We start from the raw sequence: 21,653 nt of genomic DNA on the forward strand, positions 1-21,653 counted from the left end.
GCTAAAAGAATAAGGGGTAGAGAAAATATTACCTGGGGAAAAGTGGTGAAAAACCATCAGCCAAGCAATAAATATGCTTTCAACAGGTTTAAATGGCAAAATAGGATTCATGTAATTAACCCATTTAGTTGGGAAAAGGCTTAGTTGAGTTGAGCATACTACTTCACTGTGATGAGAAAAGTCCTTCTATCTATGGGCAACATAATATAATTCAAAAACTTAGTAGGCATATGAGAAATATGCATTCCAGCAGATTCATTCATGGCAGAGAAGTATGCATTAACCACAACCCTTGTCCCTCAACTTCTCTAAACACATCATGAAAAAATAATCGAGGAAGGACACCTAAAAGAATATATTTACTACTACAGCCAGCAGATGAAGAAGGGACCCCTCTATTACTTAAAACAACAACAGGAGGCTACCAACCAGTAAACACCTCCACTGCACTAGAAAATTTAAGTGGTAACACCCCCTTTTCCATCTGCTGTGCCCTCTTCCACTTGTTGAAGGAAAGGACTTCCATAAATTTGGTGATGGGACCTATTTAAATGATCCATGGTTGCTTCTGGAACCTTGTTTCCTTGTGGTGCATCATAATTAAAGTAAGTAACATTTAGTTAGAGTTAGCAAAAATTAATCAAAGTTCCATGAAGAGCTGCAAATACAGCTTTGGTGACATAGTGAGTTTACAACCACTTATATATTAACTAATATACGTGCATCCACTCATATTGCAGATACAGCTTTGGTTCCTTCCATAATTAGAAGTTTGACCCCTGTTTTTCGATTTTTCTGCTTGATCTTTCTTGTGCCATTTGTTTTCGTTACTTTTCCTTTCAGTGACTCAATTTTTTGTCTGACTGTATAGAGGAGAAATTAGAGACAGGTCAATGCAAGATGGTTTAATGTTGAGGAGTAAAGAGCATAGGAAAAAAAAAGTCAAAGAAAAGAAGAAACTCCAGAATACAGCACAGATACATAAGCACAAGAACATAATAGAGATGGGATTTTAGAAAGCATTTGAGCTCTCCAGTGTAAGGTAAACTCCAACAAGTTCTCACCTCCACACTTCGTTTCCCAAACCAAGTGCCAATAAGGTATTCCTCTCTATCTTCTCCTGGATATGAGTACTGAAAGATATAACAATCTCCACTGTAAAACTTTGACTGTTCAGAAGTTGGAATAAGAGTCTTTTCCTGGCCATTCACACGCCAAACCTGTGCATTCAAGCTGGAAACTAGGGTCAAAAACTAGACATAAAATTGCAACCCAGATGTTGTTAATATACGAATATATTTTTTGCATGAACTAATGTGTGTATATGAGCAACATTGTAACAGCACCTGCAGATTGCCTGTGCAATCAATATATGGTTGTGGTTCTTCTTTGGCAGGTGCAGCCTTCAAAAGTCCTTTGACGTTAACTCCTTGGCGTTTCAGAAGTGCTACAAAATCATCAGGAACAAAACAATCTCAAAATTTGTATAAAAAAGGGAAATTGAATTGTAAAAGCAGGGTCTGGTAAACGACTGAAAGCAGGGTCACTGACCAGCAACTTTGCCTCTACCATCATCCGATACAGTAGTATCACTTGTTTGAGGCCATGAATCAAACTTTGCACGGAACAACACTGTCTCAAATCCCTCGATAACACGAATTATGTGAGATTTGGGTCGATCAGGGCCACGAACTAACTCCTATGGTGATTATGCATGATATGACAGAGATAGAAGAATTTTCATTAGGAAAAAACAAAAAGACCCAAAAAAAAAAAATGAAAGAGCATTTTTGATAGTGGCATAGGTATTACTTCTGCAGCTGAACTTGCACTCTTTCTCTCATCAAGAGATGTATTTCTTCCCATCCACACAAAAACTTCCATTCCACAATCCAGAATATAGCACTTATTTGTGTCGAGCAATTCCCTTGTCAAGGAATCAGCTTCGACATGCTGGACCTGATCTTTCTCAACACTAGATAGACAAACACATATTGTTACAACCCAGATGTAACTTGAAATATACATGTTTATGCTTGAATTGAAACTTCATTTTCATGAAATGAAAATCTAAAGAGCCGGAAGTAAGAGAGGGAAAGAATTTTGGTGCAGAGTTACTTTCCATGCCTTCTTTTAGTTAGACCCACTCCTCTTTGATTAGTTGTTTAGACTTGACAGAACTGCTCATATGACTCGTAAAATTTCAAAAGACAATTGAATTTCGCACAGCAGAGAAACTGTAAGAGCCCAATAGTATCATGTAGTTCATAGGTTACGTGAAAGGCTCTTGTGCATAACATATAAGCAATATATTTTGATTGTTCTGTAAATGTTCTCTTTTGTATTTGTTGGGGTTTATTTGGTTGATCTACTGATCAAATTTATTTGCATGTGTATCACTATGTGATTCTATGTATCTATATGTATCATTATGCTTCTGTGTTTCGTTACAATAAATTTATTATTTCAAAAAAAAAAAAAACATATTAATGCAAACCAATCTCAAACAAAAAAAATCCAGCAAGAGACTAGCATTGACAGGATCGTTTATATCTCACAATAAAAGAATCAGATAGGGCAAAAATTCAGGTCGAGTGGTCTATTAATAGAAGAACAAACCTGCTGAATCTGAAGGAAATCGGGCAACAGAAAATAGACTTATGGTGAAGTCCTAGTGCCACTAGGAAAGCAAGTAGCAGAACTGGAACAGTTCTGTTGACAAGAATTATTTAAGAAACAGAACCAGAATTTCAAAGAAAATGAAATCAGAAACTAGTGTGTAAAATTTGAAGCTCAGATCAGATGACAGAGTCAAAGAGAGTAGAAAGCAATCTGAAATATGTAGCAAAACCAGGGATGCCGCACATTCTAGAAAGTAGGAATAACTGACCTGATGTCAGGTAAAAAAAGATAGAAGAATGAAGAAGATAGAACAGGCCAGGAATCCACCTGAGCCCCTACTTGGAATCCACCAAGTGCCACATGAGATTACACACAAGCTTATACTAATTCCACAGAAAAGTCTCAGAAAACTAATAGCTTCTATAAATTAAATTGGGGAAGAGGCTGTATGCTTTTACACAAATTAGAAGATTGACAGGAACAAAAAAGGACCAAGTTAGGAATGGCTCAACTCAATCTTGAACTGAAAAGGAAAAACAGAAACAGAACAGAATTAAACACTACCAATCAACCAGCTTACTTGACTGTCCTAATCCATCCACCTAGGACTCAAAAAAAATAAAAAACAGAACTGGAATTACTAACTCCTAATCCAGACATGAATAATATTAACAGTTGAGAAGAATAGAATGGCTTGTCAGAATGCAGAGGCCTTTATTTATTTAATTATAGAGGGAATCATGGATACAAATAAGGCATGCTATCTAAGGTATAAGTTATAGTCCTTATCTAACATACAGATACAACGAACCTAGACAGTGTCTTGTCAATAATTATCCTTAACACTCCCCCTCAAGTTGGTGCATATATATTCATCATGCCCAACTTGGAAACAATAGGATGGAATGACTTAGTAGTTAGAAGTCAATCCCTTAGTGAATTCATCAACTAACTGATTCTCTGAAGTAACAAAAGGGATGTAGATCGAGCCTTGTTCAAGTTTTTCCTTGATGAAGTGTCTGTCAATCTCAATATGTTTGGTCCTGTCATGCTGGACTGGATTATGAGCTATACTAATAGCTGCCTTATTATTGCAGTAGAGCCTCATAGGTTCTTCAGGCATCACCCCTAAATCTTCAAGGAGAATCTTAAGCCTGATAAGCTTACAAACATCTTGTGCCATTGCTCGATACTTTGCCTCTGCACTGGATCTGGATACCACTGACTGCTTTTTACTGCGCCAAGGAAAGTACAATATCCCGAGGTAGAGCATCTATCATCAATGGAGCCGGACCAATCTGCATCACTAAAGCAGTCCAACTTCAAATGGGTATTGTTGGAGAATAGAATACCCTTTCTTGGTTCTGATTTCAGGTACCTCAATATTGGTGATTAGTCTGAGGATCATGCAAGCAACGGCTCACAACACCAAGTCGCTGATATCTGTCCTTATCTACTGGTTCACCTTCATCGCAGCTGAGTTGATGATTAACTTCAATGGGCGAGTCTGCAGGTTTATAGCTAAGCGTCCCCATCTCACTTAGAAGATCTAGGACATACTTTATCTGGGAAATGAAGATACCCTAGTTTGAACGGGCTACTTCGATCCCTAGAAAATATTTGAGAGGTCCTAAATCCTTGATCTCAAACTCTATAGACAATTGAGTTTTTAGCAAGGAGAATTTGTATCATCATTCCTTGTTATCACAATATCGTCTACATAGACAATAAGGGCAGTAACCTTTCCGTCCTTGTGTTTGATAAACAATGTATGATTGGCATGGCTCTACTTATACGCAAACTGTTGCATAGCCATAGACTTGGGTTGAATCCGGATCTTCTACAAGAATTGAAGCAAGTGATAGCCAAGTTCAAGCCCGATGATATAATACGCCTATTGCAACTTAGAGGTGAGTTCTGTAGTTCATTAGTAATATAATGAGTAACTACTCCAACTAGTATTGGTTCCTAACGTTAACAATTTTCCAAATGGGTATAGATTAAAAGTTTTAAGGATGCCTTGGGGAGTTTTGGAGCCCCCACTGCAATGGCTGGTTAGGCAAATACTGATGCTGGTACCATGGAAAGAGAACTCGGTCGAAATCACCGAGATATCTCAGTTTCACAAGAAACTGAGACAAGAGGTAAGTGGATTTTAAAAAGTCACTAGTTTCGACCAAAACTACCTATATTTTGTAAGTTTCGACACTCATGCCCATCGAAACTTGAGGAAACCTAGGTCGAAACTAGGACAGACAGTTATCTATGCCAGAAACCATGCCAGACACTTATTTATGCTTAATATCATTTAAGTAAATGTTTTTGCCATTTACTTAAGATATTATTCATAATTAAGCAAATACCCCCCCTATTTGAATCCAATAAAAATAGTTAAAACATCAAATTCCAAAAGGATAAAAAGTCAACCCCCCAATTCAAGAACAAAAATTGGATTTTCGGCTATAGGTGAAATTTCCAACTTTCTAATGCTGGAGTTTTTCTCAAATGCTATAAATTCCATAAATCTTAATATGGTAAAACGTTGCTAAAAACCAAAAGTGCGGTAAAATATTCATTTGTTTTAATGTCTAAAAAATTATTTTCATTCAGAGCCATTTTGACAGCATTCGCACAAACCAAATTAACTTTAACCATAACATGACTCCTTTAATTAACTTCTGGTGTGAAAACAAAAAAGAAAAAAATTTGTGACGCTGAAATGGACCCCCGATAGATACGATCAAATCAGAAATAACCTTTGTCACATACTACTCTCTCGATACATAATCTCATGTTATGAAAAAACAATAAAGGTTTGCTTCTATCGGACTCAAAGTGCCATGCTATTATTACTTATTATTCCATATGGCAAAGGCATAGTCTTCTTTTTTTTTCCTCAAATACAGCGCCATAGTGCCTGGTACTCGAACATTGGCTCGAGACATTTTGTCTACCCCTTCTTACCCTGAAAAAGCAAGGTCTCCTTGCGTCCTTGAACCGATAACCATTTTTCGACTAACCTAGCCTCCTCCGTCCCTCTGGACCAACAAGGGGTAGTACAGGAATATTCACCTGTTGTCCATCGACTACGCCTTTCGGCCTGATCTTAGGCCCTGACTCACCCTCCGTGGGAAGTAACTTAGACAACTCTTCTTTGTCGACAACCTCGGACCAATCAATCGAATATTGATTAATACGTAATCGATCGAAGACTACTTGAAAACGGCTCTTCTGTTCAGAAACGAAATGTTCCAAATGTTCCTGAAAATTCTTGCTCCCATTGGACCATTAACAAATCTAAGATTGCTTAAATCTGATTTATATTGAAGAAGTCATGTTACGGTCAAAGTTAATTTGGTGTGCGTGAATGCTGTCAAAACGGCTCTGAATGAAAATAATTTTTTGGACATCAAAACAAAGAATATTTTACCGCACTTTTGGTTTTTAACAATGTTATACCATGTTAAGATTTATGAAATTTATAAATTTGAAAAAAACCCCAGCATTATAAAGTTAAAAATTTCACCTACCGTAAAAAATCCAGTTTTTGTTCTTGAATTGGGGGGTTGGCTTTTTATCCTTTCGGAATTTGATGTTTTAACTATTTTTCTTGGATTCAAATAGGGGGGTATTTGCTTATTTATGAGTAATATTAATGTAGTCCTAGATAGGTAGGAGACCTACTAGGAGCCAGATAACAGGATCAATAGCAAAAAGGGGTTGCTGGTTCGAATGGACAGCACTAGGTTTTAGGTTAATTCTAGGGTTTAGGATGGGAATTTGGGAATGGGTCTTATATGGCTTTAATGGGCAGGTTTAGGGGGTCAATATGGTATAAAAATAATAGGATTTGGGAAGGTTTTAAAATTCTGCAATTCTGGACAGAATTGAGTTGCAAATTTTGGGTTTTAATGGAGTGGAGGAGTGGAGGAGTGGAGGAATGGAGGGGTTATAGTGGAGACTAAGGGCTAGGGTTAAGGTCGAGTGTGGGGAATGATGTGGGGAATGTAGGCTGGAAATAGGGTTTGAAAGTGAAGGCTAAATCTGGAGTTATGGGGGAGTCCTAGTTGAGGTAGGAGTTGCAGGTTTAATGGAGATTAGGGTTTGATGGATGGAAGGGGACTGTGGATTAGGTCTAAGTAGAAGAAGGTTTAAAATAAAAAACAGATTCAAACTCACTATATTGCAGGAACAATGGCAGCAGCTTGATGATTTGAAAGAACCTCCCGATCTTCACAATGCAAGGAGTCGCAGGAGTCCACCCACCCTATCCACCTTGAGATCCACAAGGATATACACTCACAAAGAGCAGCAGCAATGGCAGCAAGCACAAAGCTAATTTTTATTAATCAAATTCGTATGTAATGCTGGCCTCCCTTACAAACTTATATAGAAGACTCAAAAATAGACTTAAACACTAAAAAGGAATGGCCTAACCCTATCCCTAACCTATTAGGTAACTTAAACTGACTAGAAAACTAGAATACTAAAGGAAATAGACTCAAAACATGGCTGGACTTATAGAGTCCAAATCTAGCCCAACTTACAGCACATGACCACTTAACCAAATCACATGATCACTTAAATTGAACCAATTGGATGCAACCAATTTGAACCGGTTCAATTAAAAAACATAAAAATAAACTAAGTATTGGGCTAATCCCGTATGCAACCTATATACCCATATTTTAGGCCCATACAAGTGGCCTATTACATTAGAAACCCTTGGGATCAAAGGCCCAACATGTATGTAACCCAACCCTAGACTTATTCCCAATGAAACAAGCCCTATTTGGTGATGAATCTGCATCAAATATCTTAAGTAAATAAAATACAAATACAATTTATGAATGATATTTGGCATAAATAAGTGTCTGTCTTGACAACTATGATTTTCAGTACACATTGTGCGTACACTAGTAAACTTGAGTATAAAACCACAAGTACCATTTTGAATGTTTTTTTTTTTTGTGAAAATAGTTCATGCATTGTGTTTAGAATGTCAAAAATAGGTTGTATACAAAAAATAGATTTTTAAAAAAAAAAAAAAGTATTTCTGGGCCTCGAAACCACCAACTCGAGTTGGCTAGGAAAAAATCACAGGTTTCGACCAGTTGCGACCATATCTCGGTTTCTAGCTGGTCGAAACCCGAGTTCTAGAACCTTGGCTGGTACACAATTCAATATCTTATTCTCTTACTTACATCTGTATTAAGGCTCTCTTTGGTATCATTTTTCCTTTTGTTTCTGACCAAAAAAAAAAATGTTTTTGCATGTGTTTGGTATCATTTATGAACCCTATTTTTATTTAGAGTAAATTACTTCCCCCTCCCCTCGATTATGCCCGAATGACAAACCCCACCCCTGGGTATTGTGTAATAACTCTCCCCTCCCCTGAATTCAAAAGATTCTATCAACTGTACCCATTCTGTTAAAAATCGCCATTAAGTGTTAGCAAAAGACTATATTACCCCCCTCTTCTTATTCTTCGTCTTCTTCATCCTCTGCAACCCCTTTCCTGCAACTCCTCCCCCACCCTGCTGCCAACACAACCCATCTCACCGCCCGACTCATGCTCTCTCCTCACCCTTTCCCTGCTGCTGATCAGAAACAACAATAAATTATCTGATTTAAAAAAAATAAAAAATGCAACAAGACTCAACCGTAATGATAGAATACCAATCTGAAACCATATTTCAGGATTCGATTCAAAACAGAGAGAATTAGTGATATGGGTAATGGCATCTCCAAGAAACAATGCCTTGTCCATCTTTGAGATGTTGGGAACAACCACTCTTAATGCATAAAATCGCTGATTAAGTTTCTACTGCCTTTGCCTCTCTGCTTCCACATGGTTCAATGGCTCCTCTCTCCCATTAGCAGGCTTTCTCCCTCTTTTCCTAGGTTTTCGCTCATCAGGCCGAGGCAACATGTCATCCTTGGATTGTTCAACAACCCTTAAATGGGTTAGAGGCCCAATGATCATCTGCCTAGGCTGTGCAAACAGTTTAACTTCATTTTCTTCACTTCTACAGCCATTGGGGAAAGTTCCAACGACTCGATCAGCACCCATTTCTTTGCTCATAGCTATGGTTTTACCATGTCTAGGGACTGCTGCTTGCACTATGTAGGATTCTAATTGGAAAGTGGAAACCCTCATCATCTTCTTCCACCTTTGGAGACAAATTAATAGTGATTGAACGAGGTTTTGAGCTGCCCAGACTAAGGTCACGGCCAACGATGGCCGTTGGTGTTGACTAGTACTGGAATGCCCAAGTAAAGTTTTAATCATCTGCAAGCCATTTTGATCTTCTTGGAGTGATTTAACAGAACCAAGTTCCACCAACCCTGAATCGATTGGAACAGGATCCTAAAGCCAACTGATTTTGCCAGATATGATCTTGACTGATAATAATCTGCACAAACCTTCTGGTCCACAACCCAAATTGGTCTACGGGAGGCAAACGAAAGTGCAGGACCAGCCTGGGCATCCTATTTGAATGAATAATACATAGATGCAAGGTAGAACATCTTAACATCCGATACAGAATCCAACCGTGCAGCATAGCTATCTTCCTTTGATCCACCAAAGGAGTGAAGCTTCTGAAGCACCTGCTTTCTCATCTCCTGCTCTTTCTCTCCTCCTTCAACCTTCTGTGATTCAGAATTCCCCGAGGTTCCATCTTCTTCTCTTTCGTCTCTCTTGGGTTCTATGCAGTGTCCATCTCCCCATATCAAGGCCAACTCACCAAATTTACACCTTGGGGAAGTCAAGAAGTCACAGACTTCAGCACCCAAAACAGCTTCCGCCATGGCGGGGGTGGTGGTGACCGTTACTCAAGCTGGAGAAACTAGGGTTTCTAGAGATGTTTTTAGGGTTTTGATATGGTTAGGGGTATTATTGGAATATCAAAAACATAAGGGCATTTCGGGGTTTAATTGAATATATTTAGGGTGATGTCATCACTTAACAGCGACTTTTAATAGATTGGGTACGATTGATAGAATCTTTTGAATTCAGGGGAGGGGAGAGTTATTACTCAATACCCAGGGGTGGGGTTTGTCATTCGGGCATAATTGAGGGGAGGGGGGAGTAATTTACTCTTTTATTTAAAATAAATCATAATAATATGAAAACCATAATAGGGTCAAAACCCATTTATCTTTTATGGCCAAAATTCACTTTTGGCCATTTATGCGGAAACTTTAATGAGCATGTGCTCATAAGTCCCAAAATTACAACAACAACAACAACCATAACCTTATCCCAACTAAATGGGGTTGGCTACATGGATCTGATAGAGGCTATGACAGTAAAAGAAATAAGAGAAGTAAAAAGAAGAAGATAGAAAATAAGTAACGGAAAAAATCAAAACATTAGTCAAAGCAGCATCCCAGGAACATTCCCCTACAAGGGGTCTGCTACATGGGTCATTGTCCTCCAAACAACTCTATCTGCGATCATACTAGGATCAAGCCCTACCACATGCATATCCTTTCTTACCACTTCTCCAATAGTCATCTTAGGCCTGCTCTTACCTCTTTGAGGGGTACAATAGTAATTTGATTTTGTTATTAGAGACGAGAAAAACCCCGCCCCTTCTTCTTCTTCCTGCAACCCCACCGCCCCCCACCCTATCCCTGCAACCTTGTTTCATCCTCCCCACCTCACCCTATTCCCTTAATGTAGTCCTAGATTGGTAGAAGACCAACTAGGAGCCAGTAAACCAGGATCTGATATGCATTGGTGATCCGATTAGGTCAAAATTAGGGTTAGGGTTAGGGTTTGAAGTGTTGGTTATGCTAGGCAGGTGTGGGGGAGTCTATCAGTGAAGGTCCTAAGATGTTTTGATGAGCAAAAGTGTGTAAACTAGAATGGGCAGCAAGTTAGGGTTAGGGTTTTGGAAAAAAGGAAAAGATGGATTTCTAGGGTTTGGCTGGACAGAAGTTAACCAAACTTGAATGGTTTTCTTAGGAGGATATGAGGGATAATCGATCCGATTTGTATGCTGTTCTGACGGTTGGTTTGGGTTGGGCAGAAATTAGGGTTTATGGGGTTTTAATAGAAGTGGGGTTTTCTAGGGTTTGAGTGGGAGGATGGGGCTAATCTTTGGATCGAGTTTCCCAATATGGCAGGGGAGTAACCGATTCAAATATGACAGGTTTTGGCACGCTGGTTAGGTCTGTGGAGATTTTAGGTTATGGGAAATTGAAAATAGAAAAGGGGGAAAGCTAGGGTTTGGGGATGTAGAGGATTAGAAATAGAATTGTGGGATGGGGAATGTTTCAGACTTGAAATGGCAGAATGTAATCGGCAGCAGCTTGTTGTTGAAGTAGCTTGAATAAAAATTGAATTTTTGACTGAAACTAGAAAGTAGAACTTGAGAGGAACCACTCGGGCTTCACACCGCAGATTGTGGATTGGTTCAAACACCAATCCCACTAACGAACCACCCGGGCTTCACACCGCAAGGTGTCGATTGGATCACACACCAATCCCACCAGCTTTGATCACACACAAAGCAGGTCTTCAATAGAAGAAAAGTTGCAGCAGCTTGCAAGAGCAGATTTCATAAAACAGTGAGGTAAAGAGGAGCCCCACGGTTAGCTTTATTTATATTGGCCAAAGGCCTAAATTCCTATGCAGCCTAGGAATAGGAAATCCCAGGCTGAGTCTAAATACAAAACACTCCCTCTCTAAAATTCAAGGAGAGGTGTGGACCCTAAAACATAACTTAAGTTAAAAAGATTCTATCCTAAAAGAATATTCTAATATCACTTAAATTGGACCAGTGGTTCAACCGGCTCAATTTAAAACACTAAAACATGAAAAATAAACTAAGTACTAATCCCGTATGCAACCTAGTACCCCTACTTTAGGTCCATAAAAGTGGCCTATTACAATGAAAACCCATGGGATCAAAGGCCCAACATGTATATAACCCAACCCTAGACTTATTCCTAATAAAAGAAGCCCAGTTTGGTGATAAATCTGCATCATCCCTCCATCCCTAACCATGTCCAGCAGCCCCACCCCACTTACTCGCCACCCCTGCAATGCCCTGTGCACCTGAGGGACAGGTCAAAATCCGTGAGCATGGTCATCCTCTTGAACCAGAATGTTTTCGGGTTTCAGATCTCGATAGATAACCCCAAGCAAATGCAGATACCTCAATACCCTGAGCCTCAACCATCGTTTGACTGTTGACGAACACATCTGGAGATTTCCAAATTGGATCTCGCAAAGAAAAATTACAAAACTATAACCCCTTCCAAACAAACAACGATCTTCCAGATTTCTTTTTCTTTGTTATGTATGACAAAGACTTCCATTTCCTTATGATATGGAACAGTTTGTCCCCAAGTTATTAACTTCAACCCCAGAGTCCATTCTCCATTCACACGAATTAAGAAACAGAAACAATACCCAAATCAAAGAAAGGATCTTTCATAGTTTCATCTTAGTACGAATAGAAAGACAGAAATTTTATTGTTGAACAAACATAGATTTGGAGTTTTAAGTCAGAGAACTTCACACAATGTGGCGATAATGCAACGACTTATTCTACATTTACATCCGTAGTTACACACCCACACATACAGAAGTATCAGTTCCAGATTGGAGATTTCCACATTTGACAGCAATATTAGGCTTGTTTAGCCCAATTTTGTAACCCAGACATGCATCACACCCAAGATTTAATTTGCCACAATCTGTAGTCATAAACCACTTTCATCTGCCCTAATTTCTGTTACAGTTTTGTGAAGGAATTGAGATGGAAGATGGGTAAAGGGATTCCCCCCTTCACCCACTACTTAAACTATATATAGGTTTTGGGCCCATGTCTTCATAAAAGGCTAACTTACCATAGTTTGGGCTCATTTCTTCAAAAATGCTATAAAATTATTCACCTAAATAATTACCAAACAGTTTCTCATTACACTGTCTAATGTTTACTAAACGGTTTTCATTTTTTGATAAAAAATGGCTTTCATTAATGATTTTTTTTTTAAATAGGCCATGAACAAAAATAAAAATGATACCAAAGAGAGCCTAGGACTTGTGAAAGTGAAATGTGTAACAGACTGCACCAATAGAAAACCAGAACCGAGAGAAGAAATGAGAGAGGAGAGGAGAGCTGTCAAGGAGGATCGAACTTGACAGCCTCCCTCAAACTGCTTGTATTTATATGAATAGATTAAAGCAAAAAGTGGGGATTCCTAATCATATTAGGAATCCTAGTTACAATAGGAAAATAGAAACAAAACACGAATTAGAACTAGGACTAGGTGACTGACTCGAACTAGGACTAAGGACTTCTAACTATAACCAAAATAGAAGAGACACATAAGGGGGAGGATCCCGATCAGAATAATGGAATATTCTAATTGAGATTGCCCTTCTCCCTATGAGCTCGATACACTTCAACAAAATGCAAAATGTCTTATTGTTGTAATGCAGCTGATTGGTGGGTATGGGGGTAACGTACAAGAATTGAGGAAGCTAGCAATCAAGGTGCTCTCCCAGACATGTTCCATCTCCAACTATGAGTGAAATTGGAGTACGTTTTCACTCATCCACTCCAAGACAAAACCTATTGGCTTCCCAACGTCTGGCAGAATTGTTGTATATCCACTACAATATGAGGCTGAAGATGCAACACATACGCATGGGTATGGAAAACGAAAGGGACCAGATCGAGCTTGCTGACATTTTCTAGATGGAGTTAGAGGAGACGCGGATCCCTTGGTGGAGTGGATGAGGGATAGAGGTCAGGCGGTGATGGATCAGGCTAGGGGTAGGCCTGACCCCCAGATAGCCAATCAGATGGGTGCTGATGTGGATGAGTATATGACTTCAGAGGGTAGCATACACTCTAAGACACCTTGACAGTTCGAGCCCATACCTGGCAGGGATGATGAGAAGAGCCTGACTGGTCCCGTTCCAGTGGTCACACACGCACATCGTCACCATCTACTCGTGGAGATGATGGCGGCGACAAAGATGATGGTGGTGATGGTGATGATAGATATGCAAGAACCCAAGAGGAGTATGACCAGGCAAAGGAGGAGCGAGAGCGGGAGCCGGAGGCCTAGAGCTGATTCAATTCACTAGGGAGACCTAGTTTGATCACGCCACACAAGGAATATGGACCACAGTGCAAGTCCATCCTCCTCACGTGTAGGCTACACGAGAGGGCCTCGTCGTCGGTTCTGACCAGATGAACAGGCTGATTGTATGAACATCGATAGCTTGTCTAGCACAATTGGAGGATTGAGTATAGGGAACAACAAATTGAGTTTGCGGAAGAGAACAGCTGGTCGGAGTTCAGTGCATAAGATGGCGGCTATGGTCATTTCACTGGCATGGGGGAGCATACATCTTCATCTGTTCTCAATGCTTCTGAGTATGATGCCCACTCACAGGGACAGACTGGATCGTCCTTTGAGGACAGCTTCTCCAACCCAGCCCACCAGCCGCACATGCTAGCAACATCATCAAGTCATAGTTGCTGGTTCTTCATACACAGTACGATGACCTAAACCCTAAGATAGGTTACGCCCACTATGTAGATGAGGCCATTTACAGGGCAGCTGTGGAGGACTACGAGCATTTCTTCCAGCACACCATGATGTGGCCTGCATTTGTCATACAATAGGAGGAAAATGCACATCAGTTCCATCGGTCCATGAGTGGGCTCGATCCTCCATGTCATAGTTCATGGAATTAGCTATCTAATGGCCCGAGGGGGTCTACTTTGTAGTTTACTCATGTATTTGCAAACAACACTGTATTGTTGGGACTTGGGTGTCTATTTTACATATATTTTGTACTATTTCATAAATAATTAATCAATATTATGTTTCTTCATTCATGGTACAGAATTTACTTGTTTTACTTACCTTTGCTGTCTTCTAGTACTAAAACAACGTGTTGAATAGGTATTATTACACAAGGTATACTGGTATACAATAGGGTTTAGTGTATTCCACCAACCAAGGGTGCAAATTCAAACCATCACTTTGTGTGACATTTCTTGTAATATGAGGTTTACATAGCCATCGCTGTTAAGAACAACCGAGATCCAAAAGAGATAAGGTTTCCCTGAAGTATCGGAGCCTAATATGGCTGTTTGCCTCCAAAAATGGCCAACCGAAACAGTCTGGCAAAAAATGCACTGTTTCAGTCAAATTTTGCCCATTTCGATTTGTTTTGGTCCGACCAAAACGAGACCGAAATGCAAGTTTTTGAACTTTGAGTACAACAGTTTAGCAAAACCTTTTGAACATGGATCCTGAATAATCGCAGTTGCATGAATGAATCAATCAATGACAGGAACTAACAAACACTGGCCTTGGAATAATTATCTACAAGTGGAAAAGATAATCTTATAGAAAAATCTTCAGACCTTTAAATATTTTCTTTGGATTTTATTTATTTATTATTATTTTATTTTTATTTTTTTTGGGGAGGGGGAGTTAAGAAATGTAAGGTAGGAGAATCTAGAATGATTTATCATAAATGAACCATGTCTCTATCTAAACTGTAGGCACCAAACTCAATACCTCAAAAGACAAAAAAGCATTACCAAATTTAGATAATCTACCGATGCATTTACATCAAGCACTTATTAGAAGTGTAAAAGATATTTTTGGCAGAGAATTCCAGAAGTTAACCCATGATCTTACCAAAGCACTTTCGTGGAAAAAGCTTCGACAGTTTTATCATCTTCAGTGACTGCCTTTCTTGGAAGTGGAGCAAAGCCACCAAAGAAACCCCAGAACTCTCCCGTTTCAGCATCGGCCATCAATTTGCCATCCTCTACATATAATAACAATTTAACAACTTATGATATTCAATGTTCAAATATAATCTCCAGCTTCCCAGTAAAGATGTCAACTTACCAATGGCAGCTATCTCACATTTCCCATCATGATATGTATCTTTAATGTATTGGACAACTTCTAGGGCTTTAGCCCTCTCTTGAATAGATGAGTTGGAACCATTAAACTGAAAAATTTTGGACTTGGTATCCAAAATGAAAATGTCATCATGATTGAGTGAGGATCGAGCAAATGGCACCTGTCCAACATGAAGGAAGTTATTATTACACACATCTAAATTTGATCAGTGTAAATCAATCCATCTTGAGGAGATCAGCCAGGTACATAGACTTGCCTCTTTTACATGGACTACATGTTTCCCTTTGCAGACATATAAGCGTGTCTGGTGCTCTTCAGCCTCAGCATGCTTGAACCCCGATGCAACTCCTCCTTCTTGAGGTATGATACATGGTTTAAAATAAGATAGGAACTTCTCTGTTTCATGGCCCTGTACCTCCCGGTACTGAACAGCACGTCCGCCTAGAGCTGCATCCAATTCTACTGTCTTGACTGCTGCGGTACCAGCTTCATCCTAATGATTTAACACCAATAACAGATAAAACAAAATCAAATGAGGGCTATCTAACTGCAGACAGGATGCATATACTCTCAAGAGAATTAGTGGAAGAAATTCTGCAGTAACAGCCACTAACCTGACTGGTATCTTTACCAAGCCAATAATGGATATCATGACGTAAGGAACCACTTTTTAAGGCAGTGGTCTGCACAAGGTATCACAGTCAGAAGTTATAGAATACTGATTAATATCGCCAAGTAAAGAACAGAACATCACACCCAGTAATTGAAAAAGGAAAGAGAAAGAAAAAGAAAAAGAAAACACTTCCTAATTAAACCCATATCCAAGGTTTCTGTTGCTAGCACAGCCATATTGCCCAAAGATCAGTTGTAAGTGAAATGAATCAAGCATCTTTCCCTTAATCCTGGAGGAAATTGTAGGCCAACATATGAATTTGAAAAGTTTTGTTTACAAATGTAAGTCTGATCCTGTCCTCCTCGAGGAAATTTCATATTTATCAGCAGTAATGTACTCAACCTTCAAGTACCTAGGCCTCCACATTATTTAGTGAACATAATAGGGTTAAAATTTCTGAAGACTCTGAACAAACTACAACACTGATAGAATGAATCCTGTCTAACCTGCCCAGTCAATTTTCTGCATTTTCAACATTGCAGCCCTAATTGCATTTAAGATGAAAATTGAAAAAGAAAATTATCATAAATTAACCCCATCAAAAGAAAGGCCCACAAGGGGCATTCAACCAGACTATCCAGCCAAAAAGGAATTATAAGGCATCTGGAGTACAATTTCTATGAAGATGGTTCAGGGGAAATGTAATAGCTTTCTCTTTAAGCTGGGAATTTGTTTTTATTTAATTCCATGATAAAACTGTAGCCCTTCTAAATTCTAATAATCCGTTTGATTTTTCAATAAGTTCAAACATGCCAAATAGTTATCCTTGAAATGGTGCAAATTCAAAATTCTCTAGAGAAATAACTTCATTGAGAAAGTAGAATTTCTGCACTTGCAGAGACACTGCTAAGAAAGCTTTGCAATCTGCCACTAATACCCTCCTTTTATGGAAATGGTGATGAAGTAATGCAACTAATTAACAATATTCCAAAATTATCATAATAAAGTAACTGACCACAGAAGCTCTCCAACTAAAATATAGAAGTTGATAGAACTCCACTTTCAGGAGGGGGTAAGAAGTGTCATATAAATGGTAAAACCCATAGTTGACCCCAAAAAAAAGTAATAAACCCGTAAGCAGATAGCAATATCAACATCACAAACATATAAAAGTCTCTCCTTAAACTAGAGAAGTTAGAGAATTTCTGAAGTAACAAGTTTTTAATAACATTCAGTCACTTTGGATGCACATGAAAGAAATTATGGTGCTGCTACTCTATCAAATTGAGGCTTACACAATCAACTATCAACCACCAATGAAATACAAAACAAGCATCAACATATTCTTTCAGATTTGAGTTTGCAAATAGGGAGAAAAATAAACATAGGGAAATTAAGCAACATTCATCTAAATCAGCACAAGACCACATACCTTCAAAATGACATATGAATCTCCAGTGAAAAACTTGCCATAGAAGTTCTTGGGTACAGACACAGGACGGAAATTTACGATGTGCCATATCTCTATTCCACTACACATTGTTAAGGATTTTCAAATGTTTTATGTAGACAAACCCAAGTACAAAACATAGAAAGTTCAGACTATTGAAATTGAAACAATAACAACAACAATAGTACCACAAGCACTATTACACAACATAAAATCTGTGAGAAGCTTTATTATTGTGAAATAGTTATGAATGAACCATGTGCTAAGAGCATAGTTGCATTTTAGATCACTTATTACTGAAAAAGTACATTGCGGACAATAATCTGTTCAATAATAATGATAATGATGATGAACAGTAAATAAATGAGCGCCAAAATAAAGGACCACATTGATTATGCATCATTTCTTGACTGATAGAGACTCAATGATGGTTCAGGCATAGCACTGCAATATTATCATAGCAGAAAGATGATATTCTACTTAACAATAAATTTAGCTGATGTCTCATAGTAGGCGAAGAATTTAGTAAGGAAAAACAGATAGGTGATCGTATGCATTGAAGTCGGTTCTGCATCCAGTTAATGCAACATTAGTTGAGGAGTGTCTATCCTGATATAGGTTGCTCAAATGGTTATGAAAGTCAATTATGTCTTTTAGAAAGTGATGCACAATGCACTTTCAACATTGACTCCTCTTTGTAGTAGGGTGGTACAGCAGGTTATGCAGCTCATGACCTTTCTCAGTATGGACAAGCTGTGAACCTGTCATAGGCAATGAATTTGGATATTGTTGGGAGCACACATAGGAGCAAAATTATATAAAATACCTAGGAGATACATACACCAACACTGAAACAATTTCTACCATTCTATTACTTAAATGCAAAGTCCGCTGAATACAAAATACTGTCCCATAATTTACCAATCAATAATGAGGGATCTCACCAAATTATAATATGGAACATTTTCAAACTTATACAAAATACCTCTCCATAATTTAAAATCAACCATGAAGGACCTAGCCAATTTTTAATACAGAACATTTCCAAAAATATATATATATTATTCCAGAAAAGCCAGCACTTTCTCCAATATCTCCACTGAGAAACCATGAAGGATCCAAAGAACAACTTTTTCAATCTGCAGGTACTTGGCAGTAAACAAAGATCCTTTTTCTCCCAAACTGGAGCACAAGAATCTAATCAAATCTCAAAGCATCACTCTGTCCAGCAAGTCTGCTGTCTCTTAAAAGACAGCAGATTAATTAAATGTCATGAAAAACATAAATTAAGAAATGTTTACAATGGAACGAATTTCTGGAGTCGCAACTCCTCTCATTTCCCTGTTCTTATTACTACACTAAATTAGTAAATTACTAATGTGGGAAGTTCATTGAACAGTTAGTTTGCACCTTCTAGTTCTATTAGCTCAAAAGATAACTTTTTTTTTTTTTGTTATTCATTTTCTTAAAAATCAAGTTGAAGGTTATCTACTTGCGGATCTCATGCTACAAACAGTTATTTAAAACTTGTCTGAATTCAATCAAACAGAAAAAAATATTTGAATGCTTTTCTTCAGAATGCAACTGCATGAGTTCTGTAGCATACTTCTCACTCAAATATACAAAGGGGCTGAAAGCAACCCAAAAAATTTCATACCAAAAGCAAAAGTAACCCTAAAGAAGGATACGCCTTTTGTCCAGCTCCCTGGAAAGCAGGATCCAAATCCCTATTCGAAACAGCCATATTGTTCTTTTGCTTTAAGATTTTAATTTCTGTCCACTTTGGCTTGATAGAGGGAGAAGAAATATCCTGTAAAACAATTCTCATCAGTGAAAAGAGCATTAGGCTTATTAAGGATTCTGGTTCAAATGCATAATGATAATTCATGAATAAACTGGTGAAGAAGCAGGCATGTCTCACTAATAATGCATCATGCCCATCAGTTATCATACAACTGGTCCAATTCTGAACATCCCCAACCATCTAGGTATAAAGTGTGAAGTCATTTTATTTAGAACTAATCTTCAGAAAATTCTATGAAGGTTTGCATTTGCAGACATGGTTGACTACTTAATTAAATCCCTTATTTAAAGCTGAAAGCTTTTAGCTTCATTCCTATTGCACTTCAAATCAAGGTCTAAAACAGCCTACGGTATCAACAAGACACTGTCAGCTCCTAGAACTTGATAAGCAGTATGCCTAACCCAACTTGTTATAACTTCAGGCTTCAGGATCATTCCAACAATCTCAAAACACAGTGAAAGCTACTTTTTTAATTTGAATCTACAGCATTTGGAAACACCTCTTTGCTTAGAAATGCTCTCCATCCTCAAAACAATCCCAAAATTTAACTAATGCAAACTCAACGAAGCAGGAAAAAAATCTTTTAACCATTATCATTCCCATGTTGCGGGCTCTTGTGCTAAAGAATTCAATAAGTACCCAACATAAATAAACGAAAACAGCAGACACCTATGGCACTCCAAGAAACAAGTACACTCTTAACAAGGATGATCAATAATACCCAAATGCTTAGGAACACAGACAAAACCATTAACCCAAGGGAAAACACCATTAAGAAGCATAATGTTTAGGATACCAAATATGAGAAAGCAGATAGTAAGTCAATCGTAAGATGAGATGGCATGTCCGACTTTCATAACTGCTTTAGATTTTTAGACACAGACTCAGCAAAACAAAGAGAAAATATGCCCACAAAACAGATGAGGAACAGCTATAAACATTAAGCACAAAAAATATATAAACTTGGAGATAGAGGAACAGGGGAAAAGAAGTCGTATGATGTATGTGAAAAGAACAATTAAAGAACTTCAGCGAATAACCTATATCACATCTCAAAATGAAAAAATGCCAGATTAGAAATTGGAAACAGAGCAAAGAAAATATCAAATAAAATAGAACAACTGAAACTGCTTTTTGAAAATTAATGACTTTAGACCCCCTTCAAGAGATGAAAATATTCAAAAGCAAGCATCATAACACCAGCCCTATCAATCAAAAACATCAGATTCCAATGCAATTTTGCATTCAGGTACAGGTGTAGCTCCTACCTGAGTCGCAGAGTCCCCCATCAGAATTTAATGAGAATTGAATGAAAAATCAAACCAAGCAACAAAAGAGATCCAAACCAGAACCAAAACAGAAAGATAAAAAACCAATCTCTTTCCCTTCGTCAACAAACCAAAATCTCAATTTAAATCAACAAAAAACGAATATCAATCAGATCAATTCCTTCCCAATTAAAAATCCAAAACAATTCCACACAGAGCCACCTCTACAAATCACGATCTTATTGAACCATATATCTTCCTTTACCACCGAACAATTCAACAAATAAAAATAATAAAATATATCAAAAATGAAAATAAAAAATAAATAACACGTTTTCTTGCTCCCATCGTACCTGGAGTAGGAATCAGCCCCCGAAGAAGAACTACCCAAATCCAATCTTGACTGAGACAGAAAACCCTAGAAATGAATCCAATCTGACCCTCAATCTACCAGAATGTTAAATCAAAAGGTAAGAAATTGAAGCAAGAAAAAAATAAAAATAAAAAGTAAAAGTGGAAGACCAAGAACAACAACAAAACCAGATACAGTAGAGAGAGAGAGAGATTCTTACAGAGACAGTGATAGAGACGGAAGGTTGGATGGAATGACGAATGCAAGACGTGCTTATCACTAATAGGGAAAGCAAAAAAGGACCGCCCAAGAGACAAAGAAATGATGATGATGAACTGTGATGGACTGTAATTGAAATTAAAAAAATATTAACTAAATTAATTAATCCCTCACCTTCTAAATCGAATCAGTTTAATTGAATCCAAAATTTTCTTTTCTTCTTCTTTTTTCTTTCTACTTTCTCACATTTGCAGGTGAAAAAAAGTGAAATTAATAATTTAATTTAATTTTTCTGTCCATTCTCCTTTTGTTTGTTTCTTTTTTAACGGTCGTGGTTGTTGGTGTTGTTAGGCCCATTTTATGCGTGGCTTTCGCCTTTCTGTGAGACTGTGTGACTGACT

The 21,653-nt window shown here is 38.1% G+C and overlaps 1 protein-coding gene across 3 annotated transcripts in view; it reads right to left on the reverse strand.

The window, feature by feature from the left end:
- LOC122667190 (villin-4) overlaps positions 1–21,157 on the reverse strand; it is a 53,137-nt gene extending 31,980 nt beyond the window's left edge. For 2 of the 3 annotated variants that reach the window (XM_043863421.1, XM_043863419.1), the window contains exons 1-10: positions 19,298–19,419; positions 17,592–17,691; positions 16,161–16,229; positions 15,803–16,039; positions 15,529–15,706; positions 15,313–15,445; positions 1,813–1,975; positions 1,552–1,699; positions 1,347–1,447; positions 1,065–1,220 (exon numbers count right to left, since the gene is read on the reverse strand). In XM_043863421.1, the coding sequence (XP_043719356.1) occupies positions 1,065–1,220; positions 1,347–1,447; positions 1,552–1,699; positions 1,813–1,975; positions 15,313–15,445; positions 15,529–15,706; positions 15,803–16,039; positions 16,161–16,229; positions 17,592–17,691; positions 19,298–19,353 (1,341 nt within the window). In that variant the 5' untranslated portion in view covers positions 19,354–19,419. Of the gene's footprint in view, positions 1–1,064; positions 1,221–1,346; positions 1,448–1,551; positions 1,700–1,812; positions 1,976–15,312; positions 15,446–15,528; positions 15,707–15,802; positions 16,040–16,160; positions 16,230–17,591; positions 17,692–19,297; positions 19,420–21,034 lie in introns of those variants that run through there. The other variant, XM_043863420.1, reaches the window with a different exon arrangement.
- Positions 21,158–21,653: the final 496 nt, after the last annotated feature.

This window comes from Telopea speciosissima, chromosome 7, assembly GCF_018873765.1.
Source record: "Telopea speciosissima isolate NSW1024214 ecotype Mountain lineage chromosome 7, Tspe_v1, whole genome shotgun sequence".
In the NCBI taxonomy this organism is placed as follows: domain Eukaryota; kingdom Viridiplantae; phylum Streptophyta; class Magnoliopsida; order Proteales; family Proteaceae; genus Telopea; species Telopea speciosissima.